Here is a 27,963-nt window from a genome sequence, read left to right on the forward strand (position 1 = left end):
TCAATTTGACTGTATGATCTGGTAAACTGTAAAGTGCCTTGAGATGACGTGTTGTGAATTGGCGCTACATGAATAAACTGAATTGAATTGATAGAAATGTTTTCACATTTGCTGCTGTAGGGAAATAAAAAAATCAGTTGTATGCACTTTTAAATATTAGCAATCTATTTATCATCATACCTGCTCCCGGCGGTGTACATACCTGGACCAGTTTGCAGAGGACGAGCATCTTGTCCCCTTCAGAGTTACTGGCTGGCTATTTCTTTGTTCCTTTGATGTTTGTGTCACTTCTTTCTCTAAAAATATGAAAGCAACTGAAAAAAAAAACATGCCTAACATAACAAAAAAAAAATAACATTAACTGATGTTTTCATTCTAAGAAATTAAGAAGGTGTTCCTACTTGTCACAGGGTTGAATTAGTACTTTTTTGAACTACTTTAGTACAAACCACAGGGTTAAAAATCGCCCCTGGTCTGGACTTTGAACATCTTTGGTTTGGAAAAGAGGCGCTGGAGCAGGTCCAGGTAAACAGGACAGAGATTTTTATCAGATTTTATTACAGACAAGTAAAAACTAAACTTGAAGTTTTATTCCTATAAAACTGAATGGAAAGACCAGTATCCAGCCATGCTGAAAAAAAAAATATTTATTTCACAAATAAAGAGAAGGGCAATATCACAATTACAGTACATCACAGTTTATATGGCAGCTTTTAGGGGCAAATGGTTGCATTTATTAAATTAGAACAATTTAGGAGGATTGTGGCGTCTGTCTGTGATTCTTCCCAAAACACTTTAACCACAAATGAACTGGGAGGAGAGATTTCTAGCTGCAGCCCGTACGGCCTGCACCAGTGTAAGCCTTAAAAAATAAAAAAAACGTATCATGAATTTAATTGGTAGGAGTTTTGTCACATAATACTGGGCATAAGTTGAAAAGAAAATGTGAAATTTCAGGTAATCACAGTAAGGACATTTTTTAGGACTAGTTTCAAAGATATCAAACACTGATGGAAAAGGTGAAACTAAATCTGTTTGTTCGTTTTACCAAACATAGAAAATAATTAGTGGAGTGGGGTCTTCTGATTTCTCAGTAACAATACTCTTTACGCCCTCCTGAATACGGGCAGCGGGTGAAACATCAAAGGCCTCCGTTCTCCTCCAGTTTCTGGAAGAGCGCCTGGCTGCGCAGACGGGACTGTCTCTCCCCGTCCTTCCACAGAATCAGCAGGTGGTCCGTAGAGCACGTCACCAAGCCTTTCTCCTTAAAGCTCAGGAACATCTGAAAGTAGAAGTCCAGACATATAAAGATACAGAACATCTATTTCATCTGAACGTCTTTTCATTCATACCTGGATCGCTCCAGAGTGTCCGATCAGATCTCCAATCAGCTCCAATGTCTTCAGGTTGGGAATTTCCAGGACCTTCTTCGCCTGAGGTCCGGGTTGTTTGCTTGACCGTCCAAAAGACCACATCCCAAAGAACCCTGTAAAAACACAGCTTTTAAGAACATTTTGCTCATTTATTACAGCTTTAATAGGAATTATCATCTGCATTTGTACCGATTCCCTGATTTCCCCTGATGCTCCTACATCAGATCCAGTTAACAGGTTCATGTTGACAACAGCTTAAGAGGACAACCTGACTAACTCCTCACCTATTGTTAGAAATATTTTATTTATACTCCGCTTGTGTTTCATGGGTTGTGTACTAATGAACTATTATGATGTATAATGTGTGATTCATCATTTATTAACTCTTGCTAAAGATCGTTCCAGATAAAGGTCATGCAACGGGCGGGTTGTGAAAGAGGCCTGAACATCCTCTATCACATGTTTCTTCTAAACATGTGTTCTTGGAACAATTCAATTGTAAAAACAACCACATGCTTTGTTTTAACATATGTGCTGAGGTTTAAAGTAAGATCATTTTGTTTCCCTTTCCTTCAGTTAAGCTTCAGCTTGTGTAATTAGGGACATCCCCTGACTTCAATAAATAGCGAGGAGAAAGCTGAAGACCGGCAGAGTGGGTTGGAGATTTGTAAACTCTCTTCCTACTCTCCTCGCTAGTAAAACTAAATTAATTGTCTCTGTGCTTTCTTTCTTTCCCTGTATGTATGTATGTATGTATGATGATTAGATGCTTAGACCTGACACCTATGGAGCACGAAAGCTTTAAAAATACATTTTTAAAATAAAATAAATCACTCATTATAAAATAAATACAGAACACATAAATGTTGAAATTATGATGGAAGGGCCAGACTAAAAAGAACTTTGTTAATGATTGGTTGTAATATTATGAGAATAAAGCAGTAGAATTACAAGGATAAAGTCATTATAATGTGAATATAAAAAGATAACATTGTTAAGTTGTAATATTACAAGATTAAATGCGTAATTAGGTGAGAAAAAAATAATTATTTAATGGGAACTCTGGTGAGGTCATCCATCCCCTGCACTAAAATAAGGACTATTGAGAATCTTGTGAAGTTATACTAAAACACTTAAACCGGCAAAATATGTCTGATTTTAGTATTATGGCGCTAGCAGTTTGTACCAAATATCCAAAAAAAAAAGCTAACATCTACTTCAAACAGTAGCTGAAAATCCCTGAGAGGCTGGCCGACCTGAGGCAGCTGCTGCTGGGGATGTCCAGCCGCCGGTATGTGGGGTTCTGTGCAGCTGCGACAGCAAAATAATATTTTAAGGTAGGATCATAATCTTGATAAACTGACTGCACAATGTTTAAGGTGGATTTTCTCACTTAAAAATATATATTTTTTTTACCAACTTATCACAGCAAATATAGCAAAGCCGCTCTGCCATTCAATACAGAAGTAAAAGCCTCAGACGTATCTGTTCATGCTTTACTTGACCTCTGACCTTCATGTAGACAAGCATAGCATTGCATAATACTCGCATTTAGTTCATTCATATTTTAATTGTCACATTTATTGTTTTTATAGTACAAATTCAAGTAGATTTTTATTAATGATTCATTAATTTATTTAATTTTGAGCCCCATACTACACCCCCACCCCGTGAACCATGTGTTTGGCTGCAGTGTGGGTTCACCTGCAGATGCCGGTTCAGCAGCCAGAGGTAAATCTTGGATCTCCCACATCCTCACGCTGCCGTCTTCAGAGCACGACAGCAGCTCACTGGAACAAAGATGGCGTCACACACAGCTGGAGTTTTATTCTAGTCTTCAACTATTTTGAAAATTGTTGAAGCATTTTTTGGACAATCTATAGCATCCCTGCAAACTATGGTGCCATTTAGCTGTTCCAGCTGAATTTTAATTTTGGTGAATCAGAAGGACTATAAATAATATTAGGAAAGCACAGCTGAACATTCATTACATTAAGAGTGTGTCTAAAGAGTCGGAGACACCAGGTTAGTGAAGGTTTTTAACCAATTTGTTTTTTGCAGATTATCTTTTGTGACAAACAAAAGGCCTTTTACGGGGGGCTAGACTTTCAACATCCATAAAAAATAGATTTTGTTAACTGAAATAAAATGTTTTGATTATCCATTATTTAAAAAACAAAAATGTAAAAGATTTGAATCAGATTTTTGCAGCAATGCTTCTAATCTACAGAAACAGTTGGGACCAATGGCACCCTCATGTGGCTATAAAGTGTATTACATCTTGCTATAATAAATGTGTATAGAAATGTTTGCACAGATCATATCTTTCAATGCAACAACTCTATAGATGCTATAGACATATATAAATTAGCTTGAGCTTGTATAAGAGTTTTTATTACATATAATTTCCACATGAGGATAATGTTAACATTGGATAACGTTAATAAGATGATTATTACTGTTGTTTTTCATTATCATCATTATTATTAATATCACTAGCATTACCCCTGCATCATTATATTTAAATTATTATTTTATTTATTTAAATTATTATTTTATTTATTATTTTCTTTTCCTAATCTGTTTACAGATTTATTTTTATTATCATTCTCCTTTTACTTTACCCACAGATTTATTATATGACCTACAATATACATATAACTGTTTCTCATTTATTTATTTGAGGTCATTATAATTATGTTTTGTATGTTTTTTTTCTGCATCTTTATATGCCTACCATTTTATTATTAAATATATGGTAATCTATCTCATATGCCACTTTCTGCCCCCCTCTGTTTAGCTTTTTTCTCCTCCTTTAACATAAGGTAAAAAAAAAAAGATTAACTTCTTTAATTTAATTTATTTCATATTATGATTCTTGTTCTCCTTCAAAATAACCAGTGGAGCATAAGAAAATTTTTGGTTCTGATTCTAAGGATGCAGGATAGTCTTGGACCAGGAGACCTGCTGGTCTGAAAGGCTGATAGTTTAACTATTTTCCGTCTGTTACCACCTAACATGTTATCAACAGAGCAGGAAAAGAAGTTTTTTATCTCACCAGCCATGTTGGCTTCTGTTTTTCCAAAGTTAGCCACCCAGCATTTCCTTTGGTCACAATTTTGTTGTAAAGAAATTAAGACTAATAGGGCAACGTTAACGGAAAGTATGATGTAGAGTATTTACACATTTTTCTTATTAATTAATCATGACCTTTACAGTAGATGGAAATGCTTTCATTGGGGTCATGATAATGAAATAGATATTCATATCTTAGAATAAACTGTAACTCTGGCTGTAGCAACACCCACACAACTCGTTTTTTTTAAATTAAGATCTGCTAATAAATAGGAAGTTATTTTAACTCTGGATGGAAAAACCCCCAACTTTTATGATTTCGTTAAGTTTTGCTCTAGTTCCTGACACTTGTGCAATTTCTAAATCACCTGATCAGTTTACTAAAATATAAAAATATTTAAAAAAAATAGGGAGAAAAGCAATTCACATAGAAAGAAGGAAACAATTCCATCTTATTTTGCCAAATCGAAATGGAGGAATTATGGGAGAGAACTAGTTTAGGAAGGTCTATGTGCTTTTTTATCTGACTCTTCATCTAGAACTTTACTGTAAAATAACAACATATTTATTTGGTTAAAGCAAAGGCATCATTTTGGAAGAAATCAGAGTTTTACATTAGGCTACCCCTCAGAGGCTGGAAGAAAAAAGAAGATCTAAGATTAGACAGAAACATTTTTCCTTTTAGGCTAGTAGCACAGCTTGTTTACATACAGTTTATTAAGTGGCGAGTGCCATAAAATCCTATAATGTTCTATTTATTGTGTCCCTTTAAAACCTGTTTAAGATCAGCAGCGTCTGGCTCCAGCAGAACATCCTTCTTTAAATTAAATCATCCCATTGGATTAGAAAAATCATTAAATTTGTAGCAACTTTAAAGTTAATTACTTTAAATCCTGTTAAAGCAATAAACCCTTAAATGTATAGTGGAAGATTTTTAATTTTTTTTTAAAAGAGCCACCCTCGCCACTTAAAAATAAAAAATAATCTCATGCACAACCCTGTATGGGAACGCCTATTAAACACGTGCACAAGCCCATTTCTCCTCATGCATGCTCTGTTTAAAAGTTGCTTTTTGCATGACTCATACAAGCTTACTTTCAAAAGAAGATTTGCAATTTTTCCACTATGTGAGAATCACCACCAGTAAAGGAAAATGGAGACGAGCAGGTAGAACGTGCCTTATTTAAACATATAACCAGATTGATGGACAGTTTGGAAGAACAACTTATTTTGATGATCCACCCGGAAAAAGAACATCCTCCACTATACCTTTAATAGACCTTTTAATATTTGTAAATGAATTAGCCTGCAGGGCTGTGTTCTGGCTTATTTCCAGAGATGAAGCGCAGCGTGGCGCCGTACCTGTCAGACAGCAGCATGGTATGCAGCACATTGGAGTCATGTGCCGCCTTCCTGTATGCCACCACGGCTTTGGTCACAACATCATACACATAGAGCCCACTGCCCACAGCTGCCAGGATGAGCTACAAAATAAATAAATGAACAGTTTTTTCCAACTTCATGATAGCTCATTAGAAAACCATATATATATACATATATATATATATATATATATAAAATTGGACTCCTGCTCTCACCCTCCCATCGGTGGTCAGGTGCTGGATGGACATCTCGCTGGGTTTGGGGGCAGCCAGCTTTATTTCACTCTGGCAGCTGGACTGTGACTCCTCCCACAGGATGTGCTCATAGGCCAGGTTACTGAAATCAGACGAATCCCACAAGATCAACTCCCCCGCATGGGAACCGCTGGCAAAAATCTGATCTAAGGAAGAGGAAGAAGAAACCAAAAATGTTAAAACTCCCCAAAAAAAAAATAAAAAGCACTTTGGCAGCTTCAGAGTCTTGCAAAGCAAGCTGACCGTTGACGTTAATCAGAGCTCGAATCTGGTCATGGTGATCAGTACAACGGGAAATATCAGTCAGAGTCACAGAGGAGTCAGCTGAGACCATCAACCTGTAGATCACTGCAAAGAAGAAGGAGTCAATGCACGCATCGCTAGCAGATATTTTATTCATCTTTCTTTCACCTATGTCTTTATCCACAGCGGCTGCGATGCAGTTCTTCGGCAGCTCTATAAGAGCGGTGATTCCTGCAACGTGCAAAATAAACAGCCATCATTTTACGTCCAAACGAAACATCAAAGGTAACCTCTGCTGGTGCAACAATGCAGAACCCTTCCTCCAACAGCCTTTCTGTCATCGCTGTCTTTTCTCACCTGTGTCGCTGCGCTTTTGTCTGTGACACAGCAGCTGGAAGTTTTGGTCCCAGACGCACAGCTCTTCCCCGCCGGAGATCCACACGGACAGTCGCTCCAACACAAGCAAACACTGAGACAAACACAGATCAGAGGGATGAGAAAAACAATCAACCTGCACTTTATGCAATTAACCTTCATCTGCGATCAAAAAAAGGGCAATATGATGCAAAACAAACCTTTTTAACATTTCTAAAATTGTATTTTAACATAAAAAACTTTATCAAAATCATATTTTGGACATTCAGCTTGCTTTACTTGGCAGTAGGGGTGTGAATTGGCAATTATCTGGCTATACGATACCTATACATTAACAAAGATAATATTTTGCAATTTGTACTAATGAGCTGCAAAGCTACCAGGTCACATTTTTTATTGTTGGTTTTTCATTATCTGTAAGCTATAATCATCAAAATGACAAAAAAAATAGGCTTGGTATATTTCATTCTACAAGTAACGAAATTGTCATCATCAGAAATTAGATTATTTGCTATATAAACAAAATGTAATGAAAACATCTAGTCTTAGCATGTACATCTCTGCAGCAAAAGTTCTTTCAATGCATTTGATCTTATCACTGCTTTAGTGCTTCTGGCTGGATGCACTTTTTGTTCTGTTGTTTTGTACTTTTTACATGTAGGGCTGAAACAATTAATTCTGATTAATCGATTATTGAAACAATCGTCAATAATGTAGTAACTGATTAATCCTTAACTCGAGTATGGAGACTCTAAAACATGCCTTTAGCTGACAGAGCAACCTGCTTTAAGCAGTAATTATACCAAGTTTGTAAAAAAATGTATAAGTATTTTGCATTTAAGATTTAAAAAAAAAAAAATCAACTGTCAATATCCCCTATCGAGAAAATCTCAAGGGTAAAAGTTTGAGTTTAGTCTGGTTTAATTTAGTAAAAAGTCATCTTTAAGGAATCTTTGGATATCCGATTATTAACTGATTAATAGAAAAAAATTATTGACAGATTAATCAGTTTGCTAAATAATCCTTAGTTGCAGCCTGAGTCACATGCAATGAGAATAAAGTTTAATTTAAACTGCTAAAGCTGTTGCTACACTTTTAATCCATTAAGTTTGATTAGCGCTCTGCTTTTGGTTTTGTCTCATTTTTTCCTCTTATTTTCATCCTTTACATTGTGATTCTTTGATTTCCTAACAACATAAATCAATCAATCCAGTGAGATTAAAAAAGGTTGCACTGAATCTGTACCTTTACAGAAGACTGAAGATCTGAAACGATCTGAACTCTGTTTCCCGTATCCGGATCCCACAACTGACGTTAAAGTCAAGGAGAACGGAGCATGAGGCGTGTACAGACATGACACTGATTGTGCAGGACTTAAGGATACGCTGAGACTTCGGTCTGAGGAGGCGGTGATGAGCGACGTGAAGCCGGTAGTGCAGGTGAAGACGGCCATGGCTGTGATTTGCTGTGAGTGGCCTCTCAGCTCCTGCAGCCTCTCTCCAGTCTTTCAACAAAAAAAGCAAACATTTTCTGGCAACAGGATTGATTTGCAATTAATCTTTCTATGTATATTTATGTTAGAATCTCAAACCTTGATGAATCTTCTTGATGGGGATTCATAATATATCAGCATTAATATCAGTTTCAGGTAAATCCAATGAGTCGATATAAACAACAAATGTTTATTTCCATTTAGTTACGGTTTTTATTTCAGAAGGAATGAAATCTGTTATCTGGTATTTAATTGGTCATGTGACAGAGAATATGATGTAGCAAAGCATTGTGGGTGTTTAACTCCAGCAGACAAGCAGAGTAGGAGCCAATTATTTTAATGATTAAAAATGTTTTTTGTGCATAATCTAGCCAAGTTTATTTTACTTTATTGTTTAATATCTGTTATGAGATTATGTTTTTTGGTTATTTAGTCATGTTCCTTTATTTTTGGTTAGTTATGATTAATTTAGGTTAATTATTTTTTATAAATAGGCAGTCAATCTAAGGACGAGCGTGCATCTGGGTGGGCGTACGGTTTTTTTTATCAGCGCAAGAGAAACATGGAGGAAATGTTTGTCTTCTTTTGTTTGCTTGCCTGAGGAAAAAATAAAGGAGTTTACCTGGAACATTTTTTTCTTTTTGCCTGCGTAAAATAAATCCATGGTGCATCTGTGGACTTTCCCCCTTTTTGTGTCATCAAAGCTGGGCATCAACAAGCAGGGCCAATCCAAGCTGGCCCCTAAACACTAACCCTACACATTAACCCTCCGTTTGCACGTTTCCACGCAGGGTCCTCCATATTAATGGCTGTCCCAAACCACATAGCGAGGAGGGCGAGTGAACCGTTCAGCACTTAAATAGCAAGTCTGGATCATGTTGCTAGGAAAATCTATTTACTACCACATTCCTTCTTCTGCTGATTATGATTCACTTACTTTTAAAAGTATTCACTCTAATGGAGCACCTGGTAGGCAAGGCTGAATGTGTTATCTTTCTGACGCCTCCAGTTTAGTTGTTTGACTCCTTAGACTTAAAGTTATTTCTGTAGCGGCCACTTGGAATAAACAGCCAGACGCAGGGAGTTCCAAACGGGTGCAGTTTAATCTTTAGACACCGTGAAAACTCATTCTGCTTTCCAAGGGCGCTATTTTAACGATTTTCTTTAGCTTTCTTCAGGATCTAACGCTGACTCATCACGCTTAGCAAGAACAGGAAGTGCAGAACCACAAAACACACGAAGAAGTCTAGCGTTATTCAAAATAAAAGCACAAATTAACCACAAGGTGTCACTGTTTAACTAATGAACAAGAAGGAGAATTTTAACATTTAGTAGCCATTTACACTCCCACCAAATCCTGTCACAATGAAAGAACAAAGTAACATATAAAGGGTAAATCAATTGAACAGGATTTCCTGACTCTACTAAATGAATATGCTTGCATAAACTATCAGGAAGTAAATGAACTGTACAAAAGTTGTTCTTCTGTTCTCATCAATTTTCCAAAAGAAGAACCAATTTCTGGATTGGCCTCTCAATAACTGAGGGTTTGGAAGAGGAATTTGACTTTCACTCTCCAACTTGAACTTTGACTCGACGGACCAAGCCATCACTGCCTTGAACAGTTTCAACCACTCGTCCTAGTTGCCACTGATTCCTTGGAAGGTTATCATCTTTGATAATGACAATGTCCTCCTTTTTCAGGTTGCGCTGAGCTGAGTGCCATTTCTGTCTCATGGAAATGTTCAATAAATATTCTCTTTTCCAGCGACTCCAGAATTGTTCAATGAGATACTGGACTCTCCTCCACCTCTTTGTGGCATATAGGTTCTCTTTGACAAACACTCCAGGGGGGGGAAGAGCAATCTTAGATTTCATCATAATGAGATGGTTCGGTGTTATGGGCTCCAAAGCTTGAGGATCGTTGATTCCATCCACTGTTAATGGGCGGCTGTTGACAATAGCCATGGCCTCATACAGCAATGTCCTGAGGGAGGCGTCATCAAGTCGGCCTGAGCACTGTGCAAAGGTAGCATTCAAAACGTTTCTGATGGTTCTGATCTGTCTTTCCCAGATACCACCTGCATGACTGGCAGAGGGGGAATTGAAAACAAATTCACACTGTTTATCAGTCAAGAAAACTTCTAGTACCTTGGTGTCACATTGTTTCAGTGCTTGTGTGAACTCATTCTTGGCACCAACAAAATTAGAGCCTTGATCACAGTGCAGTTGTCGTACAGCTCCTCTAATGCTGATAAAGCATCTCAGTGCATTTATGAATGAGTCAGTCGACAGATCTTCAAGCATTTCGATATGGACAGCTCTAGAGTAGAGACATGTGAAAATTAGGCCATATCTTTTGTACTCTTAGCGGGCTTTCTTCACAATGAAAGGGCCAAAACAGTCCATGCCACTATATGTGAAAGGTGCAGAGGATTCGACACGTTCTTTAGGAAGGTCAGCCATTCTCTGCTTTTCTGTTGGCCTCCTAAGTTTTCTGCAAAACACACAGTCGCGTATCAGCTTGGCCACCAACTTACTCCCCCCAATGACCCAGAATCCATTGGTTCTAAGCTCCATTTGTGTCTGGCCTCGACCCTGATGGCATGTCTTAGCATGGTAGTGGGACACAATAAGCTTAGTAATGTGACTGTTGCTGGGTAGTATCACTGGGTGCTTGACTTTAAGACAGAGAGATGACTGCTTTAATCTCCCACCCACACGGAGAAGCCCTTCAGACCAGATAGGATCAAAACTGAAAAGAGCGCTGGTGTTTGGAATGTTCTTTTCACCTTCAAGCATCTTTATCTCATTTGGGAAGGCTTGTTGTTGTACAATCTTAATCACTGTTTCAGCAGCCTTTTCACGCTCTTCAACAGTCACATGTTCACTATGTCGTTGCTTTGAACCCAGTCTCTTGATTCTTGCAACCACCTTTAGAAGTGTTGTCCAAGAGGAAAACCGATTCAGGCGTTTGAGGATGTCATTACTGTCTTTGACTTCAGTTACAAGCACCTGAATTGTCTTTACTTCAGGATCACCGACAAGTAATTCTGTTGAATTGCTGGGTGTTAGGTGTAACTCATGCTCCCAAAGAAACCTCGGTCCTTGCAGCCAGTTTGTCGAATGAATATCTGAAGCACAAAGACCTCTGGATGCATAATCCGCAGGGTTTTCTGAGGTTTCAACATAATCCCACTGATTAGGATCACTGTTATTTCTAATCAGTTGAACACGGTTGGCAACAAATATGAGGAACCTGCGAGCATCTTTATTGATGTACCCTAGTACAACTCGTGAGTCAGACCAGAAAAATTCTTGATCAATCTTCAGGTCAAGTTCACATTTGAGCATAACACTGACCTTTGTAGAAACCACTGCTGCTGCTAGTTCTAATCTTGGGATACTTGTGACCTTTGAGGGAGCAACTCTTGCCTTTGCTATCACAAGACTGCAATGGACTTCATCTTTGTCATTTATGTACCTCAGGTAAGAACATGCACCATATCCTACACAACTGGCATCAGAAAAATGGTGCAGCTCTACTCTGACAATGTTGTGGAAGTCAGGGAGGTGGTAACATCTTGGAATCGAGATCTCTTTCAATTTCAGTAGATCATTTATCCATTTCTCCCACCGTGGCTTTATATCTTCTGGGAGAGGATCGTCCCATCCTATGCCTCTGTGACAAAGCTCTTGAAGGATAAGTTTTCCACTAAGGCTGAATGGAGCAATGAATCCAAGAGGGTCATAAAGCGAAGCAACGATGGACAAGCAGCTTCGGCGGGTTGAAGGTTGATCCTTTAAGCTGATGTTAAAAACAAAGGTGTCGTTCTTTATCAACCACTGAATGCCGAGTGCACGCTCTAATGAGGCTGGATCCAAACCACGGGGCTCGATGGCTGCTGCTACTTCCGAAGGATCCAAGCAGGCGAGAGCAGCTTCCTTGTTTGAGTTGAATTTATGAAGCCGTAAGCCTCCTTTTTTACACAACTCTTGTGACTCAATGATCAGTTTCTTGGCTTCCTCAACTGATGGCACACTAACTAAGCCATCATCCACATAAAAGTTTTTCTCAATAAATGTGGCTGCTTGAGGATAGTTAGTCTTGTGTTGCTGTGCCAGATGTTTTAACCCAAAATTAGCACATCCTGGAGATGACGCAGCTCCAAAGAGATGAACTGCCATTCTGTACTCCTGTGGTTCTTTCTCCAAATCTCCACCTTTCCACCAGAGGAATTTAGGATAATTTCTGGATTCAGGAGTGACAGAAAATTGGTAAAACATTCTTTCTATGTCACAAATTATTGCTATGGTCTCTTTCCTGAAGCGACATAGCACTCCTAACAAAGGATTGATTAAATCAGGCCCAGTAAGCAGTGTGTCATTAAGAGAAACACCATGGAATTTGGCTGAACAGTCAAAAACAACTCTCAGCTTATCTGGTTTTCTGGGATGGTAGATGCCATGATGTGGAAGGTACCACTCTGTTTCTCCCTCAGATATTGTAGGGGCAGGCTCTGCATCACCCTTATTTATGGTTTCTTCCATGAATGTTTTGTATTGTTCATAGTAGTGTTTGTTGGCCTTTAATTTTTTCTTAAGACACTGCAGGCGAACTTGGGCTAGTCTTTTATTGTTCGGTAGATTAGGCGGATTGCTGCCTTTGAATGGGAGAGGCATTTCATAATGCCCGTCATCCTTCTGTGTGATGTTGTTACTGAGAAACTGTATAAAATTAACATCATCTTGGGACACATATTTATCTTCGTAGCTTCTCTCCATGAAATCCGATTCTAAGGTCTTTAAAATGTCAGTCTGCGATGGGATTGGTAGCTCCTTTACTGAGAGTCGATGCACAAAGCTTTGACTTCCTTGTCTGTCTAGGTGGGGATTTGATGAGCCTATTATACTCCATCCTAGTTCTGATCTTTGTGCAAAGGGTTGGTTTTGGTCACCTGTTATAACTTCAAGTGGAGCTAAAGCAGCTGGACAGTCGTATCCAATGAGAAGCCCTACATCACAGTCTTGAACGGGTGGTAACTTATCTGCCAAGTTTCTGAGATGAGGCCACATTAATGCAGTTTCTTTCGTTGGGATGTACGACTTGTCCACTGGGATAAAATCTCTGCTGTAAGCTTGATGTAGTTGGATGCGACTGTCCGAGTTAAGTCCTCGAACTTGTAGACCATGAACACTCTTGCTGGAAATGATTGTGTCGACAGCAGTCATAGTACTGAGCTTCAGCTTTGTTGGATGAGAATCCACATTCAGTCTGTCAATGACATCTTCTAACACAAATGTTGAGTCACTTTGTGTGTCCAGCATTGCATATGTTAGTATTTCTCTATGTGGCTCTTGTAGTGAAGACACAAGTACTGGTACAATACTGGTGGTGGCAGAAGTATGCTGTGTTGAAGTATGGGACACAACTCTGTGTGTTTCTTGGCTTGAAGGTGGTTCTGTGGAAGTGGAGCTATTTGTTGTTGTCTCACAGGTTTTTCCTTCCTCTCTTCATGTAAGCAGGTTGGATGACGACGTCTGCATATATTGCATGTGTGTCGTCTCCTACAATCCTTGGTCACATGACCCCTTCTCAGGCAACCAAAGCAGAGCCGATTTTCATGTATGAATGTCCTCTTATCTTCAACAGTCTTTGAAGCAAAAGCGGGACACCTGGTGATGCCATGGTCCTCACTTTTACAAACATAGCACAGTGATTTTGGTTTACAGCTATTTGTATCTTGTGCCCTATGACTGAAACCTTTTTGTTGTGCATTTGTGTTGAAAGTTTTGGCTCTCTTTGGGGTTCTGTCATCTGCAAACTTGAAATTGCCCAACAGGGGTGAGGCGATGGGATTACACGCTATCTTTGCCTCTTTGCTCAAAAACTCTGTGAAGCATTTAAAATCTGGATAATCACCTGATTCATCAAGTTCATCCACTACTATTCGACTCCACTTGCGAACAATCCATTCAGGTAATCTTTTGAGCAAGGAAGTCAGAAAACTCGCGTAGTGCAAGTGAGTCATTTGCATTGATCTTTGGCCATCTTGCAAGCTTGTCACGAAAAGCTTTCTGTATAATGAAAGCGTTGCCATATCTGTCCTGTAAGACTTTCCAAGCACCAATGTATGCACTTTCTGAGTCACGGTAGAAGAAACCTTCAACAGCTTTGCGTGCTTCTCCAGCAAGATAGTTTCTGAGATAAAACATCTTCTCACTAGCTGGGAGGGGCTTTCTGTCAATAAGAGTCATAAATGACATTTTCCAATCAGTAAACCTTAAAGGATCTCCACTGAATACTGTGGGTTCAGGGACTGGTAAGCGACTCATGCTTAATGAGCTGGCAATTGCTTCAGCTAGATTGGATGTCTCTGGATTTGTTGTCACCTCTGGAGCTGATTGGTAAGGCTGGAAAAATGCAGCATCTGGATTTAAGCAGGGTTTATCTCTAGAGAAGACAGGGTTAGTTCTGTAATTAAGATCTTCAACTTCTTCAACATTGCTTACACAGCGTTCAAATTCATCGTATGCTCTCACACGAGCTGCTGCTACAGCTATTTCCTTTTCTTCTTTTAACCGCTGCAGTTTTGCTCTTTCTTGATCCAGTTGTTGTTGCATTTCCACTTCTTTTTGCTTCATTTCTGACAGCATCTTTGACTCTTTAAGTTTCCATTCGTTTTCTAATTTTTGGAGCTGTGCTTGTTGTGCTTGAATTTCTTTTGTGGCCTTTGATTGTTCCACTTTAGCAGCAAGCTCTGCTTGTGCATCTGCTTTGTTGTCATTAGTACTAGATGAGTTGGAATGGCTGCTTGAACCCTCTGATGATTTAGATGAGCTTACAGTTTCAGTTTGAGTGTGACCAAAGATAGATCCATATTCATCTTTGTTTAATGTTTCTCTTACTCTTTCTTTCTCAAGATGACTATTATAATCTTTATCAATAGTCTCTGTACGATTGTTTATGAGGTCACAAATTTCTTTTGTGAGCGTAACACAGGCTTCCATCTTTTTGACAATCTCTGCTGTGGTGTTACTGTTACGTAGAATGGGTTCGTACTGTAGTCTTACAGCCTCATATTTTGCTTGAATGGTTTCCTGTAAATCATTGAGTTCTTCTAATGTACAGAGGGCCTTTAGTTTTTTCCTACTTTCTCTTGCCACCCACTTCCAAGAATCATAGACCTTGTGGAACGTTTTCTCATGTTTTTTGTTCTCTTGGATGTGCATCTCTTGGCCTTTTTCTGTTAGTTTTCTTTCTCTGGAGCTAGACCTGAGTGGCATGTCTACAGCATTATCTGTTTTCTCTGTTGGAAGTGACATTTTTGCTTTCTTCAACTGCTTTGGGTTCACTGAAGACACACTACGCCAATTCAGTTATGTTGTGAGCTTGTTCATGTGATGGTCCACTTTAACTTTATGGTTTAACTTGCCTGTGTGAGATCATTGGTCCGACTGGAGACAGCTGGCTTCCAGAAAGGATGGTGTCAGCTTCACTGCCGAAAGATCTGGTCTCTTGCGGTGAGTTTTCACTGTAGCGGGAACTTGGAATAAACAGCCAGACGCAGGGAGTTCCAAACGGGTGCAGTTTAATCTTTAGACACCGTGAAAACTCATTCTGCTTTCCAAGGGCGCTATTTTAACGATTTTCTTTAGCTTTCTTCAGGATCTAACGCTGACTCATCACGCTTAGCAAGAACAGGAAGTGCAGAACCACAAAACACACGAAGAAGTCTAGCGTTATTCAAAATAAAAGCACAAATTAACCACAAGGTGTCACTGTTTAACTAATGAACAAGAAGGAGAATTTTAACATTTAGTAGCCATTTACAATTTCAACAAATGCTTTGGTTTGTGCGAACCTATCTATGTGAGAAACAATAAAATTTGTGTGCCCAAAACAGGCAGGAATACGGCAAGACTGTATCTATTCTCACTTGCAAAGGTAAAATAAAAGGCCGGCCGGAATGAGGAAAGCCATTTTCAATTTCCTTTTAATATAAGATAACTATATTAACGGCGACCTATTGACGGAGGACACAGCTTCATTTAAATGCAGGTTTTACTGGTTTGCTGCATAATCATCAAACTGACAGAAAAGCACAAGTTAGTAAGAAAAAAAAAAAAAGACAATTAATTGCAAAAGGGAAGGTTCGCTTTATTCAAATTATTTGATTTGAATAAACAAATTTATGTTCAAGAAAGGGGAATTTGTATTATTGTGGCTTAGAATCACAATATTTGCAGATTATTCTCACACCTGTCTCCTACAGTTGCAATAAAGAGAGGCTTAAAAAGACATTAGGTTTTACTTAAAAAACAAAACAAAAACATACATAACAAAGAGATTTAAATTTTTCTAAATTTAACGTTATATGAGCTAGTGATGAATTAAGTTTAGGACCCCAATGCAACTTTAGAGCATGATAGACATCTGGGGTTCACTTTTGTCATAATCCTGACAGCATAGAACTGCTGCAGAGTCAACAACTCAATGTAAGCAAATATCAAGCGCATATGTGCTCATCCAGACGGCGAACATTTAGCAAAGTCAGAGGCTCTGTTCGAAAACCTGGGCTGCATCCTCCAAGGACACGGTCTACTTAGACTGGATCCTTCCAAGTCCTTGAAAATAAGGAGACCGGAAGAGTTTTGGCTGTGAATTCGAACAGGTCCTCCCTTCGGCGGGTTTTACCGCCATATGCTCTGTTGCTTAGCAACTGTGAAAGTTGACGCACAAAGCAGGAAAAGAATGAAAACCGAAGTTTTCAAAACTGTTTATTTATTTATTTATTTTTTATTATAAAGTGAACAAAGACTACATTAACAAGAATCCAGAGTGGAATAAAGGTTCCAACCACCGGGAGCAGGAACAAATAAAATCAAATGTAATGATAGAAACCTTAGTCAGTTAAATAACCTGCTGCTGTCATTCTGCACATCTCTGATGTTGCTGCTATTTTCAAATATCCATCACTGTAAAAATGTCCATAGCTGCATATTGGTTATTTATTCTCCAGTTTTATGTTGTTAAAACACTTTACAGTATTTTATTGTTTATCTTTTAACTCTTCCCTATCATGTTATTCTTAGACATTTTTCTAAGGTCCTCATTTGTGTGACCATTTTCAATAATCTTTCTGCTGCTGTATATTTGCCCATTGTGGGACAATAAAGGGATTTTCTACTCTATTCTATAAAAGGGGTAGAGAGATATAAGTAAATCTAAACAATGTATGTCTAAAAATATATCTGCAAAATCTCTAATATTCAACGAAAAAAAAATACTTAGTTAAGCATATTGTGCAAAACAGCAATAAAAAAAATTAAACTCCTATCAGATTTATAGTTCCCACTCTGCAGATATATTAGAATCTGTCCTTAAATTACAGCCAAACCCATTTACACAGTAACAGATTAAAACCTTTAGATAAACCAAACATTACCGCCACATATCTGACTCTATAACCATTAAAACAACTATTTTCATTCATTTCAGACGGAACTATTCATAGATTTGTATTATATTAAACGGAACTTCCAATTTTCACCACTGTTCTGCGCCAAGTAACCTTTACTCTGATCACGGAGCAGCCGGCTTGCTTGGTCTGGCAATGAATCCTGCGTAAACCAAGGATACCAAGGATACATCGGACCCGTCCTTCATATCGGGCAAAAAGAAGGACGCATTTAAAGGTCGCATAACGAGGACTCTTGGAATCCGACCAGACCTCGGCGCCGCGCTATGACGTAATCGTCCTTCGAATCCGGCCTTCTAAGGACGCGTCCCAGGTTTTCGAACAGAGCAAATGACTGGAAGCCGTCTGCTGTGTTTCCTTTGATCTGTAAAAGGCCTTGAGGTAACATTTATCCTGCACTTGCTGCTATTGCACTTTTGGTTAGACCTAAACTGCATTTCGTTGCCTTGTACCTGTACCTGTGTAATGGCAATAAAGTTGAATCTAATCTACGGTAATCTAAAACATGTGGTGGGAACCGTTACTATATAAGTAAACAAAGTTCGCATGAAAATTATACTTTTTGATATAACAAACCTCTGGATTTTGTCTAGGTGTACTATTAAAAAGGGGGTGAATAAAAAATACGGAGTACAATTAAACATAAATATAATACATTTTTCTTTTTCTAAACCATAAAAAAATAATTACAATTTTTCTTCCTTTTCATAGTCCATGGTTGTGGATGTTACATTAGAGAATCTTAATTTCTGAAGTTTGGTTACTTTGGCAAAGCTCTGAAATTTAATGTCAGCGATATTTAAGTCATTACCTCGATGTTCCAGACCAGAACCAGACCATCGTCCCCCGCTGAAGCAAACCTGGAAGACAAAAAGGACATCATGGGTTCGGGCTGAGCCAGAATCAATACTCAGCCTCTCTCCACTCATAGAGGGGATGATTTCCCCCTCATCTTTGCTTAGGAAACCCAACAGAACGTGGGACTCGTCAGCTTATCGCCTCCACTCGCCCTCTGACCCTGAACCATCCGCCCCGCCTGTTCCCAAAGATCAACACAGGATGAGCTGATGAAACAGAGATTAAATGAAAAGGGAGAAACTGTTGAGGATATATTTCTTGGACTTCAGAAGCAATCTGGAGGGAATTTTCTGGCCTTTGCCCTCCACCCTCCCAACCGCGAGCCTTTGAGGCGGGAAGACGAAGCCCCCTAGGAGGAGATTATTACTGCAGCAGACCAGGCGTAAAGCAACCCCCACCTCCTGACACATACACACTTACTTAGCTCCGTTATAAAACCCCATCTGACCACTTATGCTGACCCACTCTAGCATGCCAGGGTGCAGCGCAGGTTCGTTTTATTTTTACAAAGAGGAGGACAGCAGGTGCAGCACCTTTCCATCTGTGTGTGGACGGCTTTAGAAGTCTACTGCGAACACACAGTCACCTTCTGGTGATGATGGGCCTCTTGTCATGCTCTGTAAGTTTGCTGTAGGTGAGGATCTCCTGTCAATCGCAGGGGGATGGAAGCCAGCCAAGGGTGGAGAGGTTAGAGTAAAAAAAAAAGGGTGGTGTGAGGGAGGGGGGTTGTGGTCAGCTTACCTGAAGTCATCAATCTTCACCAGAAATCGAACGATGTCAAAATGTCCTTTCAGCACCTGCAGCTCAGTGAAGCAGTTTTTGGGCTGTTCCTCTCCGATGCACAGCACGGAGCTTTTCTGCACGCACAGGAGAGGGAAGGAGCGAGGCGGTTAGGGGACAGATGGATGAGAGACAGCGGAAATATTTTAGTCAACTTCCTATCAGTAAGCCTCCATTTCTTAGACCAACTCCTGTAAATGAGCTGCTGTGTTAACCATCATTACATTAGATTAAATTTATTTTCCCAAAGGAAATTTGATTTGGGTACCGACTCTGGCTGCTACATAGTCCAAACTATGGGTCACACTGCATTCATACATAAAAACACTGCTATAGAAATACCATTATAAGACAATAAATAAATACATGAGGAAGCATTCATAATACAAATCTGTTATATGAGATAATGAAAACATAAAAAAGCATGTCAGTTTAGTTTAAATGTGGAATACCATTGCCTTTTCCACAATTTACTGCTTGATAATGTTTATTACCTTAATGGAAAGCGGAACAAACGAGTTCAATCTACAGCGACTCTAAGACGGCGACCTGAAGGAAGAAACTGATACTCTGACTAAAGAATATGACCTGGATCTGAGATGATTTTCTGGGCTCGTCTGGTTTCATTCGAGATGGTCTGAAGGTAGGTTTCTGCTTGACTCCCGTCAGCTTCATTGCTCTTTGAGTCAGGCAAGTAAGTTCGGCCTTCGTTTGGACAGACAGGTAACCAAACTAGGCAGAAGTGCCGTACCTAATGATGCTCTCTATAACAGCATGCTATAAGAGCAGCATGACTTTCTGACTGTATGGAAGTAAATCTGTGTCGCTGAGATTTAAATTAAAAATGCCACTGAAATTTAAATGCTGTATGTTTGTACTTACTGTTTCAGTGTTAAAATATATTCAGAACACATTTTTTACCTAAAAAAAAGTTAATTGTCATTATTTCTACACAGTTGAAATTTAATTTGTTTTCTCTTCAAGCTTAAAAATCACATTACTATTTCAAAGTAATTACATTTTCAATACTTATTTTTCAGTTTAATATTTCAGTGTTAAAAAAATGCATATAAAAAAATTCAACCTTTCAAAATTCAAACTCAAAATTTTCAGCCTCCTGAGATTCAACTGGCTCTGTTTCACTGTCTTAAATTCGGCGTCTAAATTCAGTGTAAAAAGGGAAGGGTTACTTCAGGTCAGAGAAATTAGCAATGGATTGTGGCGTCCAACACCCAGCCAATCCCGTTACGGTTTCTTAGTCACGTGACGGTTGTGGCGCTAATACTGAAGTAAAAACCAGCATGACGGAGCCGGTCATGCAAGCTAACGCTAACTCAACGGTGAGTTTATTACTTTCATTTTCTGTAGTTGAGTCCCTTTTTACACTGAATTTAGACGCCGAATTTAAGACAGTGAAATAGAGCCAGTTGAATCTCAGGAGGCTGAAAATATTGAGTTTGAATTTTGAAAGGTTGAATAGGGCTCGGGATCCACGTTCCATTGTGGGACGTGGCGGCCATATTGACGGCTACGCAAACGTAAACATAGCTCTGATACAACGTTGTTGTTGAAAGAAGAGATGTAGAAGTAGAGAGAAAAAAGATGTTAAAATCCCGAAAAAGATCTGGAATTTACCAGGACACATTAAATAGAGAAGCCACGGACCAGTATGTTGACAAAATCAGCATTATTAATAATTTGGATCCATATGAAGTTCCAAACAATGAGTGGAGCACCGATGAGTGAGCGCCTATACTTCAAAACAGTTCCAAGCTACAAGTCCTTGGAGTCTCATATGCAGTTCATGAATGGATGGGTTTAGGAGCTGCAGATCATAAAGCCAGCAAACAGTGGGAACACAGTAATCCGTACAAAGGTACGCTGTGCTTAGATGGGCTCTGGAACCTGGTAGTTTAGCAACTGCTAACCGCTAATGCTAACAACCACTCACGCATGTAATGTACTTTTAACTAGCTGCTATGTGTTTCAAAGGTGTAGTTAGTAACGTTAACTGCCAACCCTCCGGTTTTCTCACGTATTTGAGCCTTTTCACGCTGCCGTTTTTATTATTTTCCCGTAAAAGGTCCCAACCTTTAAAGGAATAGTACACCCAAAACATGATTAGCCTTCATTTTCTACTGACCCCCATGCTGAACAACACTCTGGAGTACTTTTTTGATATCACAAATGCATCTGGAGATCTGGGAGGCTTCTTGCTGTCTGCTGACATTCAAATAATGGAGGTCCATGGTGCCCGAGACAGAAAGGTCCATAAAAGTCCACAAAAAACGTGTCAATATTCCTCCATACTGCTCGTCCAATGTATTCCAAGTGTCCTGAGTGGGTAGCATCCAGAATTTACTCGAAACGAAGTCATTTAGAATGTTTTTAGAGCATAAACAGTAGTGTATAGGATTTCCTAAAAGCGCGTTCACGAGCCTACGGAAACCGCGGCAGACCAAGCCAGATGAAAGTGCGCATTCAGCTCGGCAAAGAACTCATGCTCTTCCTCAACACTGAAGTCCTCAGACATTTTTCTTTCGTTGTTTCTTTCTTTGCACAGGTAAACAGCACATTTCTTCTTCTACGCTTGCATTATCGGCAGAGCAGACGCTGAATGCGCACTTTCATGTGGTTTGGTCTGCCGGCTTCCGTAGCGTCGTGAACGCGCAGGCGCACGCTTTCAGGAAATCCTATACACTACTGTTTATGCTCTAAAAACATTCTAAATGACTTCGTTTCGAGTAAATTCTGGATGCTACCCACTCAGGACACTTGGAATACATTGGACGAGCAGTATGGAGGAATATTGACACGTTTTTTGTGGACTTTTATGGACCTTTCTGCCTCGGGCACCATAGACCTCCATTATTTGAATGTCAGCAGACAGCAAGAAGCCTCCCAGATCTCCAGATGCATTTGAGATATCAAAAAAGTACTCCAGAGTGTTGTTCAGCATGGGGGTGAGTAGAAAATGAAGGCTAATCATGTTTTGGGTGTACTATTCCTTTAAGGAAAGTAACAATGTAGGCTATAAAATAAAACCGCGCATCTTTAACTTACCAGAATGAAAATGCAGGGAACACACTCTCATTAACATCGGGATACTGTGGAAAGTTATGTTTGGTCGTCTTACAGCCGCGATCCAAGCTAGCCGACGACTCTTTGTTATCTCTGACACTTGGTCTCCATGGTTACGCCTCCAGGCAGGAAAGCGGTGGAAAATTAACTCATTTTCTATGTTTTTCCCATGCCGATCATGTGTTGAGCTGTTACAGCCCACAATACAGCAACCGTTTACCATGGTTGAAATCAAGTTAAGGTGAAATTAATCAAATTAAAACACGGCTGAGAGGGAGTACAGTACGCGGTAGTCATAGGCAGTAGTCTGAGCAGCGGTAAAAGAGGCATCCAAGATGGCGGCGACGCAAAGTGCTTACGTCATGACGACCAAGCCCTATTCAGTGTAAAAAGGAAGGGTTACTTCAGGTCACAGACATTAGCAATGGATTGTGGTGTCCAACACTCAATGGTGAGTTTATTACTTTCCTTTTCTGTAGTTGAGTTAGCGTTAGCTTGCATGACCGGCTCCGTCATGCTGGTTTTCCTTCAGTATTAGCGCCACCAGCGTCACGTCACGTGACTAAGAAAGCGTAACAGGATTGGCTGGGTGTTGGACGCCACAATCCATTGCTAATGTCTGTGACCTGAAGTAACCCTTCCCTTTTTACACTGAATTTAGACACCGAATTTAAGACAGTGAAATAGAGCCAGTTGAATCTCAGGAGGCTGAAAATATTGAGTTTGAATTTTGAAAGGTTTAAATTTTTTATATGCAGATTTTTTTAACACTGAAAAATTAAACTGAAAAATAAGTATTGAAAATGTAATCACTTTGAAATAGTAATGTGAATTTTTAGCTTGAAGAGAAAATAAATTAAATTTCAACTGTGTAGAAATAATGACAATTTTTTTTTAGGTCAAAAATTTGTTCTGAATATATTTTAACACTGAAACAGTAAGTATAAATTTACAACATTTAAATTTCAGTGCCATTTTAATTCAAATCCCAGCGACACAGATTTACTTACTTCCATATGACTGACACCAAAGGCCCAAATGTAGCCGCTGCTGGACCCTGTTGCAGACATAATCAACTTGATCAGTCCATGATAATTTATTGTTAATTTTTAATCCAAGATATTTATAGGAATCTCTTTGGACAATTAATTGATTATGGTTGACAACTAGAGAGTGGTCTCCAACTGCCCTCGGGTCACAAAAATCATCAGAATCAGCATGGCAGCTAAAAGCAAACTACCTCTTACCATCTGCATGAATCCATCATGTTAATGAAATGAAATCATTATATTTAATAAAATATCATTGCTATGTTTATCCAATATACTTATCATGCTGCAATAAACCACATTAAAGAGTGAAGATGCTACATTCTGGCCTCTTTGATTTACAGGAACAGAGAGCAGAAGTTGGGCAGGGACCTAAGAGGAGGTGGAAATTGTCTTCCTGTTTTCATTGTTTTTTTGTTCAGTTTAGTCCTGAGCTATCTCTATAGTTATGCTGCTATAGGCTTAGACTTCTGGAGGACATAGGGACCCCTATTTCATCATTTTGCTTCATTCTAGCTCTATTCTCCCGCTCTGCAGAATCTGTTAGTTCAATCTCTAACATTATGCTCTCTCTGCTTTTTCTCATAGTAGCTTTGCCTCATCTGTTCCTGTTTGGCTGTGACCCCATCCTGGAGAGAAATATCAGCTGTTCTGCTGCCATCAACACCTTTGTTTATAGATGTTTGAGATCTGCCTTTTTTTCCAGTGTAGTCCTGTTTCTCTGACTGTGACTGGCTGGATGTGCTCTCTTCATCCTCTGACATGGGAGTTGGCTCAGAGATCGTCGGCCTCGCTGTGTGTTTCCTGGACGGGGCCACCTTTAACAGCTGCTGTTTGTATCTCTGCTTCTGTCTCCTTGAACCCAGTCAGCCTCAGCAGATGGCCGCTCACACTGATCCTGGTTCTGCTGGAGGTTTCTTCCTGTTAAAAGGGAGTTTTCCCTCTCCACTGTCGCTACAAGCATGCTTAGTGTGAGGGATTGTATTTGAGTCAATGAGTCGATGCTATCAACTAGTTTTCCTTAGATAGAAAACTTTTAATCAATTTGACTGTATGATCAGGTGAAATGTAAAGTGCCTTGAGATGACGTGTTGTGAATTGGCGCAGTAGAAATAAACTGAATTCAATTCAATTTATTATAAAACAGAAGATCGAGAGCGAGGGGTGTCAAACTCATTTCTGTATCCGACAACTTCTGCAATATCGAGTCTTGTAAAAGGTCCAGCTGTAGCTTTCATTTTCATAAGAGCATTATAACTTTTCTCTCATTTATTTAGCAGTTTTAGCCACTTTGAACGCCATATAAAAACTAATGCCTCTATTTATGACATGATTTGCCTTTTTTATGCTCTTGTGGGCATGAGGCCTTCAGTTTCACACAGGTGAACAAGATGAATTAGATGTGGACCAACTTACTAACTTAAGAGATTCACTTCCATACAGATAGCCCATATTCTTATCTTCAGCTACCACAGTATAGGTGTCAGATTAAAGAATACTACTTAATAGCAATAGTATCAAGGTGTTACTTTAATTTATGTCTCGTAACATGTCCGTCTTCATTTTATCTCCTCTTTCCTTCATTTTTTCTCCTTTTCTTTCTGTTTTTCCTTTCCGGTTCTACTTACATTACAGTGTCCATATAATCTCTAATACTCCCTTCATGAATTATAATAAAGTTATTTATATCCATAAATCAAGTGTGACACTATGGTGATAGGCATACTGCTCCACTTGTGAAAGCAAATTCTGTTGGGTTCTTTTTTGCATCAAGACAATTATTCTTATTGCCACATTGCCACACAGGATATAGTTAAAAAAATAAAAGATGTGGGGACTAAGATGGCCATGGAGGAAGGTATTGGTGCATCTGATGAACCCTATATGGGTTTATTCGGTTGGATGTTTATTTATCCATTTCTTCATTTAAAGAAAAACATGACTGTTTTTGTTTTGATTTCTATTAAAAGGATTTGTATTTATGTACCCAGGGCTGCCAGCTTTTTACCAAACCTTGGGGTGAGATTCTGAGATAGTTTGGACAGGAAACCCTGTCAGGATTCGATCAAAAGTCTCTGAGGAAAGGTGCAGCTACAGGTTGGAGGTTTTCAGAGCATTCAACTGAAACTAAGTAGCAAAACGTGGAAATAATATAGCACAGTAAATGTTACTGAACAACAAGTGATCCGTAGTTATGTGGAACATTTTTCTCACAATATACATTATGTTCTACATTCTGGTGATTTTTAGAGAATTGAAGTAAAGCAGAATGGGCCCTACTAAAATACTTGCATATTAAATATACTGTAAACTAACAATTTCACAACTTTGTTTATTAATTATTCTCTGCAGGTCAAGTTAATTAAACAATGAGGAACTAATAAGCTATTACTGGATTACTGGCACTGATACAGGAACCAGTGCAATGAAATGAAAATGCAAACTACACTGTGTATGAATACCTGGTAATATTGGTAATCATTCATTATGTTATTAGTTTTTCTTACATTTGCAAAACGGCTAAACAATTCAGACCTTCTAGGAGGCGTAGATTTTTTTTTAACTCACCATGACAGGAGACAGCACTTCTCTGGATGTTTCATTTAGAAAATATGATGGAAATTAAAGGAGAATTCCGGTTTTTTACACTTTAAGCCCATTTTCTGTAGTGTCCAGGATGAAATCGAATGATCGACACCAAAAGTTTGACAATTGCTCCTGTCTCTGCTTTTTGGCTCATTTAGAATCCCCCCCTGGCTGCTTCACAATGGCTGCCATAGTGCATGTCCGATAATGTCCTTAAAACAACCTTAAACGTTCTTTTTTTTTAATATGCTACTCACCGTGTCGTCAGCGCTGTTGAATGACGTTCCAAAAAGTTTCGTGAAGAAAAAACGTTCCTGTAGTGTTTTATTTAGCATTTTGTAAATCCCATTGAGTTCTGTTGGAATAGTCAATATTCCCCTGCCACCGGAAACGGAAATGGGGCCTGTTTACACAGTTGTAGTCTTTTCGCTTCACTCTGTGTACTCCGACGTCGAGAATCAAGAATCCACCTTTCGTATTCCATTTTCAGAGTTTTTTAAAGTGTTTAACAGAGACGTTAGCACCTCGATAAACAATTTAATGAAATACCTCGTAGCAACTGTCTTTTTTCAATATCTAGCACAGTGAATAGGTGGGAATATTGACTGGATATGAACCTGGCATGTCCTCCTGTGTTTGCACTAAGGTTGTATTAAAAACTGGATTTTGATCACCATAGTATTTTTACATATAAATAAGTGGAAATGAGTTGAGTTTTAATGTCTGTCTTTTTTTTATTGTGAAAAATTGGGAATATGGAGTGAGAGTGTGTGAAGACACTGAGATGGGTGAGTCTCACTCCAAATGGGTGAGAGTTGACAGCCCTTTGTACCCCAACAAAGATAGGCCTTAGAAGAGAGAGACAGCCCCACAGCATCACAGATCCTCCACCATGTTTAACAGGGGACATTAGGTCAGATTAGGGGTGTACACCAAAGTTATTGGGATTTTCGTTTATTTGTGTATTTTTTAGGGAAAATGCACAAATAGAAAGAAATATATCATTTATGAGTCTATTTATGATCAAGGAAATTCTGAACTACAAAGGAAAAGTAGAAACAGGCCCAGTGGAAGGGAAGGCTCTAACAGGCCCAATGGGAACCATATAAGGTCGGTGGGATTAGAAGCAAAAACGTCTAAAAGCGGAAAAGAAGTGAAATGGAACCAGATCTCTACGGGGGAACCAAACTCGACACAACACCTGCAGCAGCTAGCTTACCTCCACTGAGCTCTGGGCTTCCCGACCTCCAAGTATCCATCGCAGCATGATCAAGGCTGGGAAACCAACCACTCTCTCAGTCAGTCAGAGTGAAATAAGGAAAAATCTCATCTATAACAGCGTGTTTTTCTGTCAACTTCAGGCTGCATCAGTGGATATACCTTTAAATCATCGGAAAAATCGAGAAATCGGACTGCTATTTAAGCAATTTAAATGTGACACAAATATCAAGAATCTTATTTTGTGCGAAGAACAAAACTACGATAACACCTTGTCAGGAATAACGCTATATAACATGAGAAAAAAAATATGAAACGACAACCACAACAAACCATTCATGTGACTACGGAAGCTTTTCAGGGACAAGCTAAACTAAAGTCGATTGCTATTTGGGACGTTAATCCACGTGACATCACAGTTTGTATTAGAAATGTGGACATTTACTGATTTTATTTTACTGATCATACATATAAAAGGTTAATGTAACAGTGGTGCTTTGTGGATAATGACCATCTGATCATCTGACTATAAAACTGGATTCAGACATGAGCTGACATGTTGGCTCTAAGTTGTCATCTAACTATCCCTCCTTTAGCCTCACTGAGTTTCTGGTCTCTAAGTAACAGATTTTGTAGACCTTAATTTTATAAACTCTATAGAAAAGTTTTCCTAGATTGATAAAATCACTAAAATCATCTTAACTTCTCTTTTAA

General features: G+C 39.0%; 1 protein-coding gene across 1 annotated transcript; it reads right to left on the reverse strand.

The window, feature by feature from the left end:
* Window positions 1-627: 627 nt before the first annotated feature.
* On the reverse strand, window positions 628-27,602 carry wdr41 (WD repeat domain 41). The gene is made up of 13 exons (XM_038292547.1): window positions 27,251-27,602; window positions 19,277-19,392; window positions 18,489-18,537; window positions 8,088-8,207; window positions 7,949-8,011; window positions 6,686-6,797; window positions 6,497-6,559; window positions 6,329-6,433; window positions 6,047-6,231; window positions 5,811-5,932; window positions 3,078-3,163; window positions 1,353-1,486; window positions 628-1,282 (listed from the first exon to the last, which is right to left on the reverse strand). Exons 1-13 carry the CDS (start codon window positions 27,296-27,298, stop codon window positions 1,142-1,144), a joined length of 1,344 nt encoding a protein of 447 aa, XP_038148475.1. The 5' UTR covers window positions 27,299-27,602; the 3' UTR covers window positions 628-1,141.
* Between the last annotated feature and the right edge of the window lie 361 nt (window positions 27,603-27,963).

This window comes from Cyprinodon tularosa, unplaced genomic scaffold, assembly GCF_016077235.1.
Source record: "Cyprinodon tularosa strain WSP-4 unplaced genomic scaffold, ASM1607723v1 ctg313, whole genome shotgun sequence".
In the NCBI taxonomy this organism is placed as follows: domain Eukaryota; kingdom Metazoa; phylum Chordata; class Actinopteri; order Cyprinodontiformes; family Cyprinodontidae; genus Cyprinodon; species Cyprinodon tularosa.